The sequence below is a fragment of the Myotis nattereri genome, assembly GCF_964212035.1.
Source record: "Myotis nattereri genome assembly, chromosome: 7".
Classification (NCBI taxonomy): Eukaryota; Metazoa; Chordata; class Mammalia; order Chiroptera; family Vespertilionidae; genus Myotis; species Myotis nattereri.
In genome coordinates, this window is record NC_138082.1 from 8,489,464 (window position 1) to 8,503,064 (window position 13,601).

The 13,601-nt window shown below is 43.9% G+C and overlaps 1 protein-coding gene across 1 annotated transcript; it reads left to right on the forward strand.

Annotated features, from left to right (window-relative positions):
• Nucleotides 1–166: 166 nt before the first annotated feature.
• On the forward strand, nt 167–6,422 carry MAIP1 (matrix AAA peptidase interacting protein 1). The gene is made up of 5 exons (XM_081096131.1): nt 167–597; nt 1,933–2,004; nt 2,856–2,982; nt 4,465–4,612; nt 6,056–6,422. The coding sequence occupies exons 3-5, from the start codon at nt 2,925–2,927 to the stop codon at nt 6,132–6,134; spliced, it is 285 nt and encodes a 94-aa protein (XP_080952257.1). The 5' UTR covers nt 167–597; nt 1,933–2,004; nt 2,856–2,924; the 3' UTR covers nt 6,135–6,422.
• Nucleotides 6,423–13,601: the final 7,179 nt, after the last annotated feature.

Here is a 13,601-nt window from a genome sequence, read left to right on the forward strand (position 1 = left end):
GATGCTCATCCTGGGCCTCTCCAACCCCGTCAACTGGGTCCGGACGCGGATCCTCGCCTTCCTCATCTGGGCCTATTTCGACAAGGAGTTCAGCATCAAGGAGTTCTCCGAGGGGGCGAAGCAGGTTTGTTCACGCCCCGGGGGGACCCGGGCACGCCCGGGTGTTGAGCGGAGACGTGTCCCCACGGGCCCCGGGTCGCCGGGGGGAGCGGCCCCGCGCGCAGCCCTCCGGCCGCTTCTCGCCGGCGAACCGAGCTTCCGCTTCTGCGCGGCGGCCGCGAGGTCCCCGGTTCCGTGGAGACACCGGCGCGAAGCCCCGGCCGCCTCTTCACTCTCCGCGGGCTGTGAGTCAGAAATGGACGCAGAGCCCATTTCTGCCGCTTGAAGGTCACATTGCTCGCTTTTCTGCGCGCGGTTTTCCGCGAAATGAGCAAGACGAGGTCTGTCCGTTGATAGGTCTCTGTGACAGGCGATCGTCCCTAGTGCCGCGGCCATCAGCCACATTCACCGTGTACCGTGCTTTTCCCGGTATCGTGCTTGCCCGTTTTAGCCTTCTCTCTGAGAAGAGGGCTGTGTCCGCGGAGACTCTTCCTTCAGGTGAGATCTTCCTTATCAGACCCCTCGCGGCGGCCCTGGCACGAGCTCCCGGCCCCGCGGGTTGCATGCCGAGAACACAGGTGAGGGCCTGTTCCCGCAAGACTGCCTCCGCCGCACACACCCACCCACACTTCTGACCCACCGACTGCGAATCGGGGTTCCCGCATCTCTCAGTAATTGGCCAAGTGGCTCACAGAACGCAGGGAAGCACATCACTCGCTCTTTCCAGTTCATTCGAAAGGAGCGGCCTAATGAAGGAGATGCACATGGCAGAGTGTGTGGGCAGGTGGGGGGGTGTCCAGGCACCACATCTCCTGCATCTCCGAGGGTCACCGCCTGGAAGCTTCTAATCCTCCCTGTAGGGTATTTATTGAGCTTCCATGGCATCGGTGTGATGGATTAAGACGTTGCCCTTGATGATTAACTCAGTCCCCAGCACTTGTATCCTCCTTGAAAGTCTAGAGGTGGAGCTGAAAGTTCCAAACCTCTGATCCCAGAGGTGATTCCTCTGACAGCCCACCCCCTAATCATTAGGGAACGTCCTCTCTCCCACATGCCTGTGCATCCTCTCTCTCTCCTCCAGTTCTTCAGATTTCACCCCGGACGGTACCTGCTGCAGGAAGCCCCCGGGCCTCCCCGAGTGGCTTGGGCGGCTCTTCTGTTTGCTCCCCAGCATCCGGTCCTTCCCCGTCACAGGCTTGCACTTGGCAGTTTCCCTGCCTCCCTCCTCACTTGAAGACAGGTGGAGAGTTCTGCACAGCCTCGCTTCTCACTGCTAGGATGTGGAGGGTCGCAGTTCGCTCTCCCCGCTTTAAAATGGGACCTCATACTTCAGCGTGGAAATCCACTGTCGTGGACTGCAAACGCGTTCTCTTTCCTGCCACTTTCCCAAACCTGCCTACCTAGCCTCGTGGCTCAGACTACAACCCAGATCTTTGGACTCTCAGATGCCATTTAGATTTTACTGCGTCTCAGCTGCTGTGTATGTTTGGTGAAGCGGGAGGTGGGGGGAGGCGTGTAACACTCAGAATGGATGGTTACTCCGCCATTATTGTAAAAGGAAATATGCAGGAGGGTTTTTATGCAGGTCCCAGTGTGTCCACCACGCACTGTCTTTTCCGGTAGGTAGCAGTCTGCCTACCCACTGCTGTATATGCGGGAAGGCCTATGAGAAAAGAAAAGCCAGCCAGCTAGAAGGCGCTGTGCCTGACGTTGGTATATTAGTGCTTGATGCTGTTTATCACCTTTATCATAAAACAGTCTGTCGCACTGGCCATTTAAATTTGAGCATTGAAATAATCACCACCCTCCCTCCACTATTTTTTTTTTTTTAAGGCTTTTGCTCATGTGTCCAGATTGCTGTCACAGTGTAAATTTGATCTGCTGGAAGAACTTGTGACCAAAGAGGTAAAGTATACTTTTAATTTTCCTATAAAAATAAATGTATTATTTTCTTGCAACCAAATAATATATATAGTACATTATCCTTATATATGCTTAAAAATAGTGTGTGCCATCAGCCAAAGCAGAGTCCCTGTATCATTCCTTTTGGATAAAAGCATTGAATGACTTGCTACTAAGGCATAAGTAAGTAAATGTGACATCCCTTGATTGTTCTTATATAAAATGTTCTGTTATAAATTACCTAGTTCAGTGGTCGGCAAACTCATTAGTCAACAGAGCCAAATATCAACAGTACAATGATTGAAATTTCTTTTGAGAGCCAAATTTTTAAACTTAAACTATATAGGTAGGTACATTGTTATTAACTTAAGTAGGGTACTCTTAAGGCTTAGGAAGAGCCACAGTCAACGGGCCAAAAAGCCGCATGTGGCTCTCGAGCCGCATTTTGCCGACCATGGACCTAGCAGAATGATTAGATGCTTTTTAGCCTTGCTTTTTTTTTTTTTTTTTAAATATATTTTATTGATTTTTTACAGAGAGGAAGGAAGAGAGATAGAGAATTAGAAACATCATCGATCAGCTGCCTCCTGCACATCTCCTACTGGGGATGTGCCCACAACCCAGGTACATGCCCTTGACCGGAATTGAACCCGGGACCTTTCAGTCCGCAGGCCGATGCTCTACCTACTGAGCCAAACCGGTTTCGGCTAGCCTTGCTTTTGAAACTGAGTAAATATGGTAGTAAATTTAAAAATAGGAATAGAAAAATTCATTCCATGAACAGTTTATTGAGTTTCTTGAAAAGCTTTTGAAAACTTGAGAGGTGAATTACAGTTTGCTTTTTCCAAACTTAGCTGCTGCTTGTGTTGAAAGAAAAGGTTACTTCACTACCTGACAGCCACAGAGATGCCCTTGCTGCTGACATGGATGAGATTGTGTACACCTCCACAGGAGACATCTCCATTTACTACGACGACAAAGGTAATGCTGGCGCGTAGGCGGCTGTAAGGGACCCACGGTTGTCCAGGTAAACTAAACTACTGGATGAAAGATCATGACATAGTGGGAGTTTGTTGGTACAAATGGATACTCATGGGACTTCAGATAAAATAGTATGTTCATTCTTTAAGACCTAGCTCTGGAAGAGCTGCAATATGGTAGTAGTTTCTTAGGCCTTTTATCTGGAACTTTGCCTACCACTATTTAATTCACAGGCGAGAGCATCGTCACGTTGATGAAAATAGTCTGTCTAGGACAGTGATGGCGAACCTATGACCTCTGACACGCGAACTCATTTTTTTGGTTGATTTTTCTTTGTTAAATGGCATTGAAATATATAAAATAAATATCAAAAATATAAGTCTTTGTTTTACTATAGTTGCAAATATCAAAAAATTTCTATATGTGACACGGCACCAGAGTTAAGTTAGGGTTTTTCAAAATGCTGACACGCTGAGCTCAAAAGGTTCGCCATCACTGGTCTAGGACAAGCTGCTCCCATATCGCAATTAAAAATATTTGTATGTCAGATTTCCTAACTCGAAGGAAACAATTGAGCATTTTAAATGTCCAGCTGTATGTTACGTAGAAGGAGTAAGGAGTAAAAGAAAAAGTAAATAATATCAACTAAAGACTTTTGAAAGTAAGATCAACTGTAGAACTCCCAAATTGGAGACAATGAAAAACATTGAAAGGAACATTGGTGATTATCTGGCTCATCATCTTGCCCAATGCATACTTTTTCCTTACAGCATTTCTGAAAATATATTGACTTATTTATTCCTGCTACAAATCTTTGCATATGTATTATATGCCAGGCACGTAGGAGATCTAGCCTTTCTTACACACTTCCCAAGGCAGTTCTGATTTGGACTCTTAATAGTTAAGATTTTTTTCATTTTCATACACATGTTAATTTGAAACATTTGTAACGGTACTTTTACATGTTTTTCATAAATATTTTTTCTTCCCTAATATTTCAGATTGCATCTCAGCACAGTAGTCACTACCTGACTTTTACACAAGTCATTGTCGTAATCACTAGGCACAGCAGAGTGAATTAGGGTGGAATAGAAGTCTTTCTTCTTTCTGGCATTTGGGGTTAATTACTTAGTAGCAAGAAGTGTTTTCCCCCATCATTTTTTGGTTTGACAACAAATATCTGTTACAGTTTTAGATGATGCCACAAATTGAAAACAATCTACATAGTATACTTAGAAAATAGTACATGCTCAGTAAATAGTAACTATTATTATTACAATGCAAGAAGAGGGCAAAACCGACACTACTCTAAGAAAATAAAAAGGTAGCAATATAGGTATGTTACGTTAGACTAGAAGAAGCGCAAAATTTGATCTGTAACAACTGTGTAACTACTGCCAATTTCTATTTCATTTTGGATATATGGATGATAGACTATTGTGATTTGTATTTGTGTGTGTATGTGTATGTTTTTCCCCTAAGGAAGGAAGTTTGTTAACATCCTGATGTGCTTTTGGTATCTAACCAGTGCCAACATCCCCAGTGAAACTTTAAGCGGAGCGGGTGTGTTCCAGGTTAAGTTGGGGAATCAGAACGTGGAAACTAAACAACTTCTTAGTGCAAGCTATGAGTAAGTCTGTCACATGCCATACTACGATCAGAAAACTAACAGAGCTTTAGGGAGAAAGGGTTGAAATTTGACAAGTTATTTATAAAGAGAAAAAGACATAATGACTACTGGCCATGACACGGCAATGTTCGGAAGGGGGAAAGGCAGTAATATTTCTGAACGTAATTGCTCAGTGTTTCAGCTTCCATGGCTGCATTGCAAACCACTCCAAAACTCAGTAGCTTCCAGCAGCCCTTTGCTGTTGCCTGCTGTTTCACTGTCAGGATTTTGGACAGGCTGAGCTATGGGGATTCTCTGCTTTGCCTGGGCCTGGTCTCAGCTGGGTGACGGGGGCTGGAGGACTCATTTACGCAGTGGCTTCTTCACTGACGGCCGTCACCTTGGTGCTCCTTGGCCTCTTCAATAATGTCGAGTTCTCCCAGGCCTTTCTGCGTGGCTTGGGCTTGTGGTGGTCTCAGGCTAGTCACCTGTTTTATGGTGGTTGGGATTCAAGAGGCAGAAGTCAAAAGATCTAAACCAGTAGAGGGCTATGCCCAGGATTGGGACCACATCATTTCCACCCTAGTCCACTTGTCAAAGCAGTCACAGGACCTGCACAGGTAAAAGCACCTGGGGAGACCACCTCCTTATGGAGCACCCGCAAGGCCACCCTGCAGAAGGGCCTGTTGGGTGGGAGATAAGGTTATGGCCCTTGTTGGAAAATAAAATCTGCTGTAATTGGCACATGGACTGTCCACTCACTAGACGTTTATTGACCATCTCCCATTTGCAAGTACTCTGGTAGGGGTTCAAATGCAAAGTTAAAGGGTTCTTGCCCTTAAGGAGCACTGTCTAGTAGGTTAGCAAATTACTTAAAAGAGACACTATTGTGCATTTTCTTGCTAATAAAATTGGGAGCAGTGAACAAGTCAAGCAAGTCAATGGAGACATAATTATATATTTAAGTACTTATTTAATTGAAATCTGAATTTTTCTCTTTTAAGATATCATTTATAATTAAAGAACGCTATAATCAATACTGATCTTTGGTTCTTCTGATCTTCCCTGCTAAGACCCTGGGCAGCTCATTAAACACTGTTATTTTAAAGATTGATCTAATGTATACAAGCCAGATAACACTAAAGTGCTGTGTTCAGCAAAATAGTCTAATTTATTTCCCCTCATATTAGGCATATGTTATAGCTAGTGTTTAATGACAATAATACCCCAGTTTCTCCAGGATTGGCAGATGTTGGAGTGTAGATCCTTCCATTAAAAATATTCATTTTAGTTGAGAATGTACTTCTGATTTTGTGGGGATATTTTTGTGATTGAATTAGTAAAGTTCTTTTATTTTGATTTTTATTTACCATTGACCATTAGCTTATTGCTAAATACTGCCTCTTACACTTGCAAATGAGTTATCTGAGAAGATTTGGACTGGTGTTTGCACTTCTTCCCTAGGTTTCAGAGGGAGTTTACACAGGGAGTGAAGCCCAGCTGGATCATTGCACGGATTGATCATGCCAAGTTACTAGAATAATCTTTCTTGGGAAAATCAGCTTATTTGAACTTTCAGCAAATGCTGTGAAAAACTAAGGAAGAATTTGGATCAGTTGATCTTCACTTAGTCAAGTCTGTGGATGACTTCTGCATTATTCTGAAATACCCCTTGCAGTATACTGACATGACATAATAAAGCATTTCCACAGATCATTGTCATAAGAGAAGTCAACAGCCCATTGTTGGTCTCACATCCACTATCATCTCTAACGTTACACGTATGTGTATATATTCACAAACTAATTTTATAGACAATAAAGAAGTATTGAAAAAACTATACATTTCTAACTTAATTCTTAAGTATTTTGTGGTTAATACATTTAAACCAATAATTCAGGAATGTATAAGGTTTATTTTTAAAGATCAGTGCTGCTATTTGATTACCTCTGGTCACTAGCTAGATGAGGAATGGATGGAATTATGGCTTGGTCACTGCACAGTGAACTTGAAGCTTTCTGAAACACAAAGAGAAGCCCTGATCTGTTTGGCTCAGTGGATAGAGCGTCGGCCTGCGGACTGGGGGGTCCCAGATTCAATTCCAGTCAAGAGCATGTACCTTGGTTACGGGCACAGCCCCAGTAGGAGGTGTGCAGGAGGCAGCTGATTGATGTTTCTCATCGATGTTTCTAACTCTCTATCCCTCTCCCTTCCTTTCCGTAAAAAATCAATAAAATATATCTTTAATAAATAAATAGATAAAATAAAACACAAAGAGAAGAAACCCCACATAGAACAGTCTGTCAGCCACCTGTGAGGTTATATCAAGTGTTTTAACATACCTGTACTTGGAGTCCTAGAAGTTGGGGTAGGGAAGATAAATAAATATATACATAAGAAATAATGTCAAAATTTTCTTAATTGATGAGAACTATAAATCTACATATCCAAGAAATTCAGCAAGCAGGATAACAAAGCCTCACTGAGTACATCATAAAGTGTTGAAAACCAGAAAGAATTGTAAGAGCAGCTGGAAAAATGAAAAACATATTCTATACAGAGAATGACTGCATTTTTCTTCTCTCAAACTGCAAGTTAGAGACCTTGGCATGATACCTTTAAAATGCTGAAAGAAAATAACCTATTGACCTACAGTTCTATGTTCAGCAAAAATATCCTTGAGAAAAGATGTGAGAAAAGAATTTTTCAGACAGGGGAAAGATGAATTTGTTGCCAGTAGACCTGTTTTATAAGAAATGTTAAGGACCAGTGGGCAGAATTGTTTTTGAAAAAGACCCATACATATTGGACAATTGGTTATTTACTTTAAGGAATTGGCTCACAAGATGGTGGAGGCTGGTATGTCCAAAATCTACAGAAGAGCCAGCAGGCTGGAGACCCAGGGAAGAGTTGACATGCAGTTCAAGTCTGAAGCAAGTCTAGCAGAATTCCTTCTGGGGAAATTAGTCTTTTTCTATTAAGACCATCAACTGATTAATGAGGCCCACCCACAAGATGGAGGGTAATTTGCTTTACTCAAAGTTGGCTGACTCAAATGTTAATCTGCTGAAAAGTATCTTCACAGAAACAGCTAACATTAACGTTTGACCAAATATCTCAGTACTGTGACCTAGTCAAGTTGACAGATAAAATTAACTGCCATAGCTATGATACATGACTATATACTCTCCCCTTAGATTCAACAAAGGTTAATGTTCTGCCATATTGTTTCATCTCTATATACACACACAGACTAATCTGGTAATAGATTCTAGAGCAGTGTTTCTCAACCTTCTGGCCCTTTAAATACAGTTCCTCATGTTGTGACCCAACCATAAAATTATTTTCGTTGCTACTTCATAACTGTAATGTTGCCACTGTTATGAATCGTAATGTAAATATCTGATATGCAGGATCGTCTTAGGTGACCCCTGTGAAAGGGTCGTTTGACCACCAAAGGGGTCGCGACCCATAGGTTGAGAACCGCTGTTCTAGAGTGTATGTTGGGGAGGGGTTCCCCCCAAATGTCAAGCAATTCTAGGACAACACCTGAGTGCCCTACAATTCAACTCAATTCTGGCACTATCGGAGATGGCATCAGATTCACTGGTTACGGGCTCAGTCCTACAAGATTCTCCCCTCCCTTCAGATGCCAATCACAAGTCCAACCTATCACCTGGCCTTCTGACAACTGGCTATAGACTAGAGGTTGCAATGACCCCTTCCTGGGGTTTCATTAATTTGCTAGAGCAGCTCATAGAACTCAGAGAAACATTTTACTTATAGATTACCCATTTATATAAAAAGATATAACTCAGGAACAGCCAGATGGAATGGATGCATCAGGCAAAGTATGTGGGAAGGGATGTGGGGCTTCCATGCCCTCTCTGAGCAGGCCACACCCCCCATCTGCAAGTGTTCACCCTGGGAGCTCTGAACCTCATCCTTCTGGGGTTTTATGGGGGAGTCATTACATAGGTGAGTGATTTCATCATTGGCTGTTGGCTGTTGATTTAACCACCAGCCCCACTCTGCCCCCCAAGAGGTCAGGGAGAGGTTAGAGAATCCCAACTCTAATCACGTGGTTAGTTCTGGGAGCTAGCTGCCCATCCTTAGGTGCTTTTGAAAAGTCACCTCATGACTATAAGCTGAGGTCTGGTTGAAAGGGGTTTGTTATGAATAGCAAGACACCTTTATTGCTCTTACCATTAGGATGTTCCAAGGGTTTTAGGAGTTCTGTGCTGGAAACTGGGATAAGGAGCAGATATGTAAAGTCACATATGCACCCAGTTTTTAAGCCATTTGAAAATAAGTTTCAGATGTATGTGGCTGTTTTAAGCCACTAAGTTTGTAGTAATTTCTTACATCAGCAACAGGAAATTAATATACAACATGATCCTTGCATAATAGTTGGAAAAAATGATGATCCTCTATAATTCTATATCTTCTACTGGCATCCTTCTATAAAACTGATATTTAAAAATATTACTGCAACTGCATGGCTTTTAAGCATGCAATGTGGTATTAACAATATTCTTTTTGATGCGTAAATAGCCCCCTTTTTGGCAGTGGGAGCCCTTTGACAGGTTAAAGATGAACAAGACCTCATTGTTAGTCTTTGAGTTTTTTTGCACTTTCTGGCATAACAATATTTTCTAGGATCTTTTGTCCATTTTTCTGTCTCAGCTGAAAACTCAGTGTTTTCTCCAAGGAGTCATGATTTTTTTACTCAGGGCAATGGCTATACACTGAATGTTTGTGCCCACCTTCTCCCTTCTCTCCCTCCCCACTCCCCCCCCGCCCCCGCCCCCAATTCATTTGTTGAAATCCTACCTTGTAATGTGATGAGAGGTGGGGCCTTTGGGAGGAATTAAGTGATGAGGGTGGAGCCCTCGTGAGTGGGATTAGTGCCCTATTAAAAAACAAACAAAACAGCTCCCTCACTTCTTCTACCAAGTGATGACCCAGTGAGAAGATGGCTAACAAGACCTAGTATCTGAGCCCTCACCAGACACTGAATCTGCTGGCACCTTGATCATGGACTTCCCAGCCTCTAGAACTATGAGAAATAAATGTTTGTTGTTTAAGCTTCCCAGTCTGTAATATTTTGTTATATAGCAGCCTGTATGGACTAAATGAGGATGATGTTTAGAAACCCAAGATTTGGGCATGTTGAAGTGTTTTGATACTATGTCCGCAAAGGAATGTTCATATTTATACATATTTGAGATTTTGGATCATTTATCTAAAGGAACATTGGGAGAACTAAATGTGGACTGCTTGCCTTTATTTCTGCCAACCTTATTTAAAACATCCTTCCCCCATCACTCTCTATGCCCTGACCCAGATCTGTTTTGGTTTATAGCCCTTATCACATCTGACATTGTAAGATGTATTACTATGTTGATTTCTCCTGTTACCTGGCTTTCCAACTAAGGCAGGAACTTCTTCTGTCTTAGTCCTGGAACAATATCTAGTGTATAGTATAGCTCAGTAAACAGTTGAATGAATAAATAAAAGGGTGACCCTCACTCCTGGGTGTCCTGACTCACATTTCAGGGTCATTTTCCTTCTCGCTTGTGATTTGATGCCCTAGCAAAGCTAAATGTGCTTGCTTTCGTCAGGTACAGTCCCCCTCTCAAGAGGGTGCAGCATTGTTGGATACATGGCCTGCTTTCCTGGTCCTACAGTAGATGTCATTTACCTAAACACCACACGGTGGAGCTGATTGTGTACGGATCTAAATACGGGAATCAGCAGTGAGTTTGCTAAGGTCTGAAGTCGCTGAGCAATGGGAGGGTTGCTTTGCTTACTGACTGATTTTTGTAGATAGAGGAAAATGCTAAAAAAAAAAAAAAAAAATTAGAAACAAAAGTTATTGATATTAAAAGGGTTAAGGCATGGGTCAAATCAGAGGGAACTTGTTCCTACATCTTTTCTCTGATTGTTGGAACCCTAGGTTACATCATTCAGTTCCTCTGATTTCTCCCACCCTCAGAAGGCTGTTTTTTGGATGGTGTGTGTACTACTCGGGATAATGTAGATTATGCTGCAGTAACAATAAAAATCTCCAAATCTCAATGGATCTAGGCTAAATACAGTGGGGCCTTGACTTACCAGTGTCCCAACTAACGAGTTTTTTGAGATACCAGCTGTCTCTCAGCCGATTTTTTGCTTTTAGTTGATAGAGTAATTTGAGTTAACGAGCTCAGTCTCGGAACAAATTAAACTCATAAGTCAAGGCCCCGCTGTAGTATGTTTTCTGTTCATGTTGCATGCCCAATAAGAGGCACCTGGGGACTCAGCGGGTGGGGTCATCACCTCCCTCCTGGACACAGCTGATGGGCAGCCACTCCCTGATCTTGTGGCAAATGAAAAACAGCTCTGAAGGGTCTCACATGAGCGAGTACACGCTAAACTTGGAAGTGATAGAACTCACTGGCCAGAACATGGGCCTACTCAACCAGAGACCCAGGGGCACAGTTCTATCGTGTGGCCGGAAGGCGGAGAGGGAGGAGCACTCGGTGAGCGGCAGAGATGATGGCCACGTGCAGCCAGGAGCGATTTCTCTAGTTCTAACCCGAGGAATGGCTGTCTTAGAGCTACTCGGTGCTCACCACGGCGTCCGCGTAGGGTGCTCGGGGAAAGAGGGTCCCTAGGTCTCTTGGTGATGTTGTCTTAGCTGAGAACGATGGGCTCCTCTGCCACGGGCGCCTGGAGATGAGGGTCTCTGCCTGGAAACCAGTGACTGCAGCTGTCGTAAACCTTTTTAAGTGAAAAAGGCCACGGAACACCTGAATCCCATTCTCTCCATTTAATGAGAGCTGCCGAGGTGCATTAAACACCCGGGACTAATGAGGGCGCCATATGAAACATACTGTTAATTTTATTATAAGTTATTTATTGCTTCAAAATAGTAATGTTAAGAAAGATAAGACTTTATGAGAGTACTTAATCTTAAGTCATTTAATCTCACAATGTGGATAGATTATGTGAATGGTTAGGTGTCATTGAGGATTAGTTCCGAATGCATGAAGCAGAAACTTTTAAAATCTGGACTTAAATAATATAAAAGTAATTGACTTCTCTTACACATAGAAATCCAGAGACAGGATGCTCTGGGCTCGTGTGACAATTCCATGATGTCTTTAGGGCTCCAGGCTCTTTCTCGTCACCACTGCCTTTCTTAGGACATGACCCTTGTCCTCCTGGTACAAAATGGCTGGGAGAGCTCCAGCCACCACACCCGTATTCCAGGCAGCAGAACAGAGGAAAAGAACAAAATGGACAACGAGTAATACATCAGCTGTCTTTTTTAAAAATATATATTTTTATTGATTTCAGAGAGGAAGGGAGAGGGAGAAAGATAGAAACATCAATAATAAGAGAGAATCATTGATTGGCTGCTCTTGCACACCCCCTACTGGGGATCGAGCCCGCAACCCGGGCATGTGCCCTCAACTGGAATCGAACCTGGGACCCTTCAGTCTGCAGGCTGACGCTCTATCCACTGAGCCAAACAAGCCAGGCCATCAACTGTCTTTTAAGATGACTTCCCAGAGGTCATACAAAACCCTTCCACTAAATTTCATTGGATAGGGATTAGTCAAATGGACACAAATAATATTGGTGGGGCAGGACAATATAAATATAGTCTTTTAGCTGGATACATAGTCCCAACTATAACTAGGAGCCCTAAGACTCAGCAGAGGAGGAGGCAACTAGCAATTTGCCCTAATTGGGTTGAGTCACGAACCAGCGCAGACTCTGGTAAACAGCTGGCAGCTGGCTTTGCCAGCTTCATTAGCCGAGAGCTGAGCTCTTAGAGAGCCTGGGTTCGGGTAGTCATCCTAAGCATTGCCCAGCCACGTTTAAACCGAAATGCAATAGAGCGCCTAGAAGAGGCCTTCTGATTTCAGAGCTGTTTAAACAAGCTCCGAGTAGTATGTCTAGACCTCAGAGGCTCACTGGCTGCTGTGACACCACACACAGTTCTGCTGGAGCGCCTGCTGCAGTTTATCCCAGCCCCAACAATAGAAACCTGCCCCCTCACCCCCTCATAAACCAGCCAGGCAGTCTACTGGACTTTCTGTCAAAATGTGCGTCACTTACTTGCTTAATAAAGTACAACTCTGGCTCCGTTTCGTGAAAGTGGGCCAAGTATCCTGTGATAATCTTCGCCTTCGTGTAAAGAACCCCACCAGGACCAGGGGAGGAATTAGATGGTCAGTTCTTTCTATGAGCCCTTCCTTCGCCTCTGATGCCTGAGTGCAGAGTCGCTACGGGCAGAGCCCAGTGAGCTTAGCAGGGCCCCCTGCCTGCCTTCCCCCTGCCCCCTGCCCCTGCCCTGCTTTATGGATCCTCAGGACGTGCACTGCCACACTCCATCCCACTCAGGGCCGCTGAAAAGCTCCCAAGGAGTGAAGGGGGACCTGGTCTGGTCTCCTGCCTTGTGACTTCCTTCTTACGGTGCTGCAGGGAACAGAAGACATAATGTGGCTATGAAACCGGAAGTAGCCAAACCCAATAACTGACTTCACTGAATGCAGTAATTCATTGCTAGAAAAGAGACTTTCTAATATTGCTTCCTAAAGGGGGGAAAAAACCCCACAAACTTTTACAACCAACTTAAAATCCATAGCACATAACTGTGCAAAGTGGCTACAGTGTTTGGACAGGTTCAAGCCTTGGACTAATGAGAGGGCACAGTTCTCTCATGGCCATGTGCAAGGCCCAGCTTGGAGGGCAGAGCCTTCCCAGCACAGTTATAGCCAACAGCTATGGCTGTGAGCTTGAACCTATGGTCCGAACACGTGGCCCCACGTGCCTGAGTGATGTGGGCTTGACAGAGTTCAGGTGCATGTAATTGAGTAGGATCGAAACCCACGAGAATGTTGTAAACATCTTGACCACGTCCTTACTCTGCCTCGTGGAATCGGGCTATGAAATAAAGACACAGCTTGTAGCCCCTGGTGCTGTCTCTCTCCATCAGAGAGGGCAGCACCCACTC